Raw genomic sequence first — 7,802 nt, 5'->3', positions numbered from 1 at the left:
AAACAGGTAATGCAATTTTTGACAGAGTGCTGCCATTCCTCCCATTTTGCCCACTCAATCCTGCTTAAACTAAGTTATAACCATAGATTTTTAAACATTCCAATAAGTACCAGTCATCCTCTATAGGTTTTAGTATTAGCAACTCAGTCCAATTTATTCTCACAGATGAGCAATACTCTTATTACCTAGGCTTCCCACTTTTGTGTAGAGGTAATTCAATTTGTGTGTGTGTGTTTTGATTCCTTGATCAATTTTGTTCTCAACCTCTTCATTTTGTGCTAAAAACATCTCATGCCATCACTTTCCACTTAGGGTGAATTTAAGGCCTCTTTGTACTCCTGCTCTGGAGAAAAGGAACTTGACTTGGCCTAGGATGTGGGCTACCTTGCAAGGGATATAGCAATGGCCTCTCTGAAACAAAGCAGCTAAACAGCTAATAAGCCTAATGCTAATAAAAGGATATTAGAGATGCTCCAGGGAGGGAGGTATAAAACACAGCTTTCTGGCCAGGGACAGCAGCAAGAATGGGGTTGAGGGCAGGATCGCTACAGCAGACAAAATACCAGTGCAGGGTGTTGGCTCCTGAAGGTGGCAGCCTGACTTGTTGCTGTTTTTCCCTATTGTGATTCTGGTAGCTCTGCAGGTATCTGATTTATAGCCATAGATACAAATTTTGTAACCACACACAGCTCTAGTGATCTACCCAAGCCCCATAGCGAGTCATTTCGGATTAGGCCCTGATTCAGCACAGTGCTATGCTGCCTGGGAGCTTAAGATCTTTAATCAATGGAACTGAGGAACCTACATCTCTTTTGAGTATCTGGGCCTTTGACCTTGCTCATATAAAGTATTTCACAGGCGTGACACATCCCAACACAAGGATTCAGACATTTCCATGTTTATTATTTCAAAGTACACTATATACATCATGTATAAGTCATGTCTTGAAAAAACTTCATTTTATACAGAAACATATCTACAAAATTAACAGTTTAAATCAATAGTGAGCATCTCGTCAAATACACATATGTACATATTGGAAGATTGATCATTTTCATCATCAGATAATGGGTAAGTAAATAAAACATTTTTGGGAAGTGAAACTCATACAACTGTATCATTTTGTATCAGCTGAAAATTCTTTATATTTGGCAACATTTTCAATTATCTTTATGGGCATGAAGAGTTGGATTTCTTGTTCCATCTACTATTACTAATTGTTAATATCAAACAGTCTTTTGTGTCAACAGTTTAAAAAGTCATGAGTAAAAGTACTGCCTATTATTGATAGTTCATGCACAGGCCTATACATCTGAACCACCTCTCTGCTTCTAAAATAAGTAGTGGGTGTAAAGTTTCAGGTAAGAACACAAAGCAATTAAACTGCAATGCCGAACCAGTTTCAAAAGTTATACTATTTATGTATGCTATTTTCTGTTGCCAGCAACAAGCAAAGAGCATCAGTAAGCCACTGAAGAGCAGAAAAACGTTTTGGGAACACAGACCAGACCCCAGTGTTTTTAGGCATCTATCTACAAAAAGTGAACTTAATATATGTAAGTGGATTTAAAAGGGAAAGCACAGCTGATGTCTGGAATTCAGAGTACCATTCAGACACATGGGTCTGACTTTATAATCTGAAATAGGATTTTCCATGTTGTGGAAAGACCATCACAACTGGGCAGTCAGAAACAGATTTTCTTTAGGACCTGCAAACACATCATCCTGGTGTGTTACAAACAATTGCAAATTTAACATCAGACCATAGACGTAACTAACAAAGTTTAAATGGGTATTTTCAGAGGGAGCTTGAGGCAGCTAAATACTTAGTACCACTAATCAGAGGGGTAGCCGTGTTAGTCTGGATCTGCAAAAGCGACAAGAAGTCCTGGGGCACCTTATAGACTAACAGACGTATGCTCCAATACATCTGTTAGTCTAGAAGGTGCCACAGGACTCCTTGTCGCTAGTACCACTAAATTTCACTGGACAGTAGGCACCTAACAACCTGTGGCTCCTTCTGAAAACACTGGTCTTAGTTTATATGTGGATACTCTACTTCCCATAGCTCAACATACTGGTAAAGCTTATGCAACACTGAAGTCCCCAAAATAAGGATCAAGTGGAAACAACTGTTGTTTAGGCCATGTGCTGATTCTATAGAGGGATAGATTTCCCTTTGATTTCAAGCTATTCCCCTAGAAAAGTAGCAACATAGCCTTAGTTAAAAGAGTTAAATGCCTTATTTTACCTCCACCAAAGAAATATTCTGACTCTTGTTGTATACCATGAAAATACTAGCATATTAGTCAGATAAGAACATTCATGAGGAATATTCTTAAATTGCAACATCATCTTGCATATGAAAACTGACATCTATATAGTCAAACAAAACTACTCTCTAGAAAATTATTCCTACAGCAATCGGCCATCATACTTTTGACTTTATAAAGACTTGCATAGAGCTAATGTAAAATACTGGAGTGCCGTATCCATCTGTGACGGGGGCATTAAAGGAAAAACTTATACAGAACATCTGAAAAGACTATAATAATGAACATAAGGATGTCATGACCAGTACATATACAAGTTAAACAACAACAAAAACCATGCAAGTGCGTAGTGTTTAACACAGAGAAAGCAGCACTTTTCTTCTAGACAAAAGGATAACTGGGTGATCTAAAATAATTTAAGAGCTGGAATGATACAATGCCATAAAGCAATAAGAATTTCCACAATATCATTGCACTTATCCCATCTGTATCACATTTCTTTACTACATTCACATTAAACAGCTGCAGACCACCACAATAAGTTACATTAATATTAAATGCCATTTCTCATCTATTCTCTGGAGTAAGTTTGGTTTCAGAATCTAAACAATGGAAACATTCAGTTTCTTGTATTTTTTTCAATGCATGCAAACAACAGATCTGGTACACGTAGATGTGAAAAAGTAAAGAGTTATGTTATTTGGACACGTGACCTTTGTTCCTGAACACTTTGTTCTGCCATAGGGTCTAATTCTCTCAGGCAAACGTACCAGTCCACTCAACTTCAAGAGGGGCCAGAATTTTACCCAGTGGCACAACTCCCATTGAAATCAATGAAACTAAGATTTTCTCCTTAAAAAGTTAACAGTTTCATACACACTACCAGCCCTCATAGTAAAGGAGAGATAATCTGAGACAGTCTGTGTAAGCTTTCAGGCTGCAGGACTGATTTATATGTTCTTAGATCTAGAAAAAAGGTAATAAAAAACGCTCTAACATTAAAAGTGGGGCACATTTTCTCAAACCTTCCTCCAAGGTTGAAGTCAGTAGTTTTTGCCTTCTTCCAAATCAATGCTTGATTTTAAAATAAAAATGACAAATATTCAGGATTCATAAGGAATTCTAAGTAGATCTGGACTTGATCCTGCAAGCAGTTATGCATGTTGTTTAATTTTACATACAGGAACAAAAATTTCATAGTTTATTCTCATAGATCAAGTTAATCACTTAAAGGTAAAATCTTCAGAAGGGCCAAAGTGATTTAGAGGCTTTAGAAAATTATATATAGACACCTACATTACTTAGATATCTTGGTAACTTTTTCTCTGTTTGAAAATTAGAGTTAAGTTTGCACATTAAGTAAGAAAGTGGGAGATGAATGGGTATGAGAAACATTAAGAGATTAATGGACAACACTGAAATAAGGTTTTATATACGTGGCCTTTCAAATTAATAAAATGGCTACTGTTAAATTGTGGAGTGTCATTTGTATATGTGCACCTAAATACTTTTATGACAACAGGAAGTGCAAATATTTAATAAATACAGTATAAACCCTAAATATATATTTACAAGATGAATTGGTTTGACTCAGAGGCATTATATGGGCACTAATTCCATAAAATAAACATTTACTGTAGGAACGGAACCATTCCAGTCCATCAAAGTTACCTTTATTTAATATTAAACTGTAGAAAATATTGTGACTCTGCCTTAAGGCAACACCATTCTTATTTCCCTATCATTTTGTAAACGAAGGGTAGAGATATCAACTGAAATTTCAAGCTATGGTCACAATTAAATCATTTTGACAGGCTGTAATCACTCATAATTAAAGTTGAAAGTGTCTGATTTTTGTATGGCTTCTACCGTTTAACCAATAAATTAAAATTCACCATTCAAATATACTTTATCTTTTATGGTGAGTTTGACAAGCTGAGCTATACCTTACAATTAAAATGACTAAGCAAGTTGGGAAGGTTTATTTTTAAGGGATCAGAATGTCTTGGAATCAGGGAGTATGTATATTAAATAGTGGACAACTTAACTCACACACTTTAAAATGGTTAATTATATTGAAAATCAAACTTATTTTACAGAATCTACCTGAGTTCAAAGTTATTCAGATTAATAAGTCTATAGATCTGGATTTTATGAAAAATGTGATGAGTTGATCACTCTGATATAACTGAAAATGCCTAGTATCAGCTGCAGAAGCTTCTTATTCTAATTTCTTGCTATTTTTTTTTTTAAGTCAATTCATAGTAAGTTTCCAGGGAAGCCATTAAACTTTTGTCCATGGGTAAAATATGCATCGTATCCTTAATTATTTTTACAAAAGTTAATTATGAAGCCCCTTTCCCATGCATATATTAATTACTTAATTTAAATATATCAAATGCTTATAGAATAGGGAAGATGTCTGAAAGCCCAGGAAGCTCAGTAGCGCTGGATATGTTCCACAGCAAATCAATTGGGTTCCCCCCCCCCAGCTTAATCATTAGCAGGCTGTTTAATTGCACAATGCAGAAATTAAAATCTCACTGAAGTGTACTTTACATATAGTGCACACTGCAAAGCATCTGGATGCCCTCGTTTCAGAGAAGAGCTCTACAGAGAATGTAGCCTACAGTAAAGTTCATCAATAGCTGAGGCAAAACAAAATTCACACCAACTCTCATGTCAAGAAGGACAACTTGTGTGGTTAAAGGTTTGCTGGACTGGGCCCTGCCATTGGTTGACACTCAGTTTACAGGAGAAACTTCAGAATGACGGTCTGTAGCACCTCCTTCTTTGTTCTAACTGTTCCATAGTTGGTTACACTTACTTCATCCTCTGTTCTAGTTCATGCTGTTGCTTAATAAGCCGTTCTATTTCCGTTCCTAGTGTCTGCAGATTTTCCTTTGAAGAGAAAAGGAGGGGCAAGGAGATGAAAACATCAATAAATGCAATACACAATATTGAATTTAAATCACCACTTGCTATCAACATTAATGGATTGCTACCTGAAAATAGCATGCTCATACTTGGCAATGAAAAGGTAAGGGAGCAACCTTTCTCTCCACACATTTATAGTGAAGACGATATTTTCCTTTACAGCATCTTTACTATAGATTTTAGGATTCTAATGAGCACGCCAAAAAGGTATGCTGCTTCTGTTCAAAGCTCAAACTAATAAATATACAAAGATACAGACATGAAATCAGAGAGCTGCTTCTAGATACATTCCTTACTAACCTGTCCAACACATTATCAATAAACTACAGCCTATACTGGAACAGGATACCATACTCCAAGAGGCTCTGGGAGACAGACCCATAGTCTCCTATAGACAACCAGCTAACCTCAAGATGATTCTTACCAACAACCACAGGACATACCACACTAATACCAACCCTGGTACCTTCCCTTGCAACAAATCCCATTGCCAGCTTTGTCCACATATTCATTCTGCTGATACCATTACTGGACCTAACCAAGTGAGTTATAAGATCAAGAACACATATTCCTGCGCATCCAGAAATATAATTTATGCTATCATGTGCCGAAAGTGTCTGTCCGCTATGTACATTGGACAAACGTCTCAGACACTTCGCCAAAGGATTAGTGCCCACAAAACAGATATCAGACAAGATCACAGACAAGATGACAAAGAAAAAAAACGATTTCTTGCCATTTCAATCAGAAAGGACACTGTCTCAACGACTTAACCACCTGCGTTCTTCTACAAAGACCTTTTACATCTGCATTTGAAAGGGAATCCTCTGAACTGTCATTCATGTTAAAATTCGACACTCTCCGGGGGGGCGGATTGAACAAAGACCCCAACTATCTTACCCATTACCAGGATAGCTTCCCCAATTATCACCTCTAATACCATTAGCTCACAGACATCTAACTTTCCCCACCTCTAATATCATTAATTCACAGACACTTACCTTCCTTCCTTCCCCCTTCTGTTCTGAAATGTGATTTGTCCTTTTCATATGTGTTCATTTTTTTTAATTGTATCCTTTGGTATATATGGCTGTGACTATTTTCTTCCACTATTTGATCTGAGGAAGTGGGTCTGGCCCACGAAAGCTCATCACCTAATAAACCATCTTGTTAGTCTTTAAAGTGCTACATAGTCCTGCATTTTGCTTCAGCTACACCAGACTAACACGGCTACATTTCTATTACTTCCTTACTAATTGTTAGTCATGAGCCTAAAAGTAGGAGAATCATCCCCATTTTACAAAATATACAACACACACTCACAATTCCAATCTGTATAGAAATCAGAACAGGTGTGTTTTGAACATATTCTTGCTCTTACTGAGTTCTGCCAATATTGGGTACGTCTAGACTACTACAGGCTTTTGTCGACAGAGGCTGTATCGACAAAGAGCGTCTAGACTACAGCCAGTTCTGTCAACAAAGCCAGCCACTTTTTCGACAGAGTCTAGACACTCTTTTGAAAAAGCACAGTGTGGATGCAATAGCACCTTTTGTCGACAGAACTCTGTTGACAAAAGGCATTATTCCTGTAGAATGAGGTTTACCGCTGTCAACAAAACTGCCACATTCTGTCGACTTACTGTCAACAGAACTCAGCGGTAGTGTAGACGCAGGAATAGTTTTGTCGACAAAAGTCCACTTTTGTCGACAAAACTCTATAGTCTAGACACACCCATTGTGACTAACCATAGTGACAATCTCTTTTGGTAGTCATGTGTTCAGGGTAATATTTATTTGAGAACAGCAAAAACGTTTGCCTCTCAGAATGAAAGGCTATCATGAGTACTCACTTTCAGTGTAATATTCTTTAATAAAGTATCCTCTAGCACAGCCTGTAGTTTCCTGTTTATCTCCAGAGAGAGTTCTAATGTGAGCCCACTATCTGCGGGATGCGATGTGTACAGGGATGCCATGATGCCACCACGCCTGCTCAAATGAACTTTGTTAAAGTCGGAGGCTTCTGAGGACAGCGTGCCAGCTTCTTCCCTCAAAATGTAACTCTGAATAATTCTGGAAAAAATGAGAGAGATCAGTGTCAAACTGCAAGCATTGAGTTATGATACAGGATTCTTGGTGCGAGATATTTATACTATATTTTGGTTACAACAACATAGATCATCGCATGCATCGTGTCAAGAGCAAGAAAAAGCTCCAAGGTGTAATCAGGTAGAGAAATGTCTGAAGTCATTTCTTGCCAAACACTGAGTAATTTCCTTTTTCATACAACAGCAGCAAACATAATCCAAAATAAACATTTCCAGGATCCACCCATAGGGAGAGACCAAGGATGAAATTCTTACTCCCATTTAGGTCAATAGCAAAGCTCCCTGACTTCAGTGTGTTAGTATTTCACCCCACTTTTGCTATGTCTAGAGTACATTCTAGTTTTGAAAGATATGCAAATTCCCTGGGGATTTGCATATCTTCTTCTAATCTCACTTTCGAAAGCGGATCAAAAGTAGTTTTTACTTTCACATTACTTATTTTTATTATGTTTTTGAAGTGCCAAACGTATTATTGTTTGATGTC

The 7,802-nt window shown here is 37.2% G+C and overlaps 1 protein-coding gene across 4 annotated transcripts in view; it reads right to left on the bottom strand.

Moving 5' to 3' along the window:
* Nucleotides 1-882: 882 nt before the first annotated feature.
* CCDC186 (coiled-coil domain containing 186) overlaps nucleotides 883-7,802 on the bottom strand; it is a 52,254-nt gene continuing 45,334 nt past the window's right edge. For all 4 annotated transcript variants that reach the window (XM_075935442.1, XM_006134968.4, XM_075935443.1 and 1 more), the window contains 2 exons: nucleotides 7,064-7,283; nucleotides 883-5,174 (listed from right to left, as the gene is read on the bottom strand). In XM_075935442.1, the coding sequence (XP_075791557.1) occupies nucleotides 5,097-5,174; nucleotides 7,064-7,283 (298 nt within the window). In that variant the 3' untranslated portion in view covers nucleotides 883-5,096. The remainder of the gene's footprint in view (nucleotides 5,175-7,063; nucleotides 7,284-7,802) is intronic.

Source organism: Pelodiscus sinensis, chromosome 8, assembly GCF_049634645.1.
Source record: "Pelodiscus sinensis isolate JC-2024 chromosome 8, ASM4963464v1, whole genome shotgun sequence".
Classification (NCBI taxonomy): Eukaryota; Metazoa; Chordata; order Testudines; family Trionychidae; genus Pelodiscus; species Pelodiscus sinensis.
The sequence above is the reverse complement of the archived record's forward strand: the minus strand, read 5'-3'. Positions and strand labels throughout refer to the sequence as shown.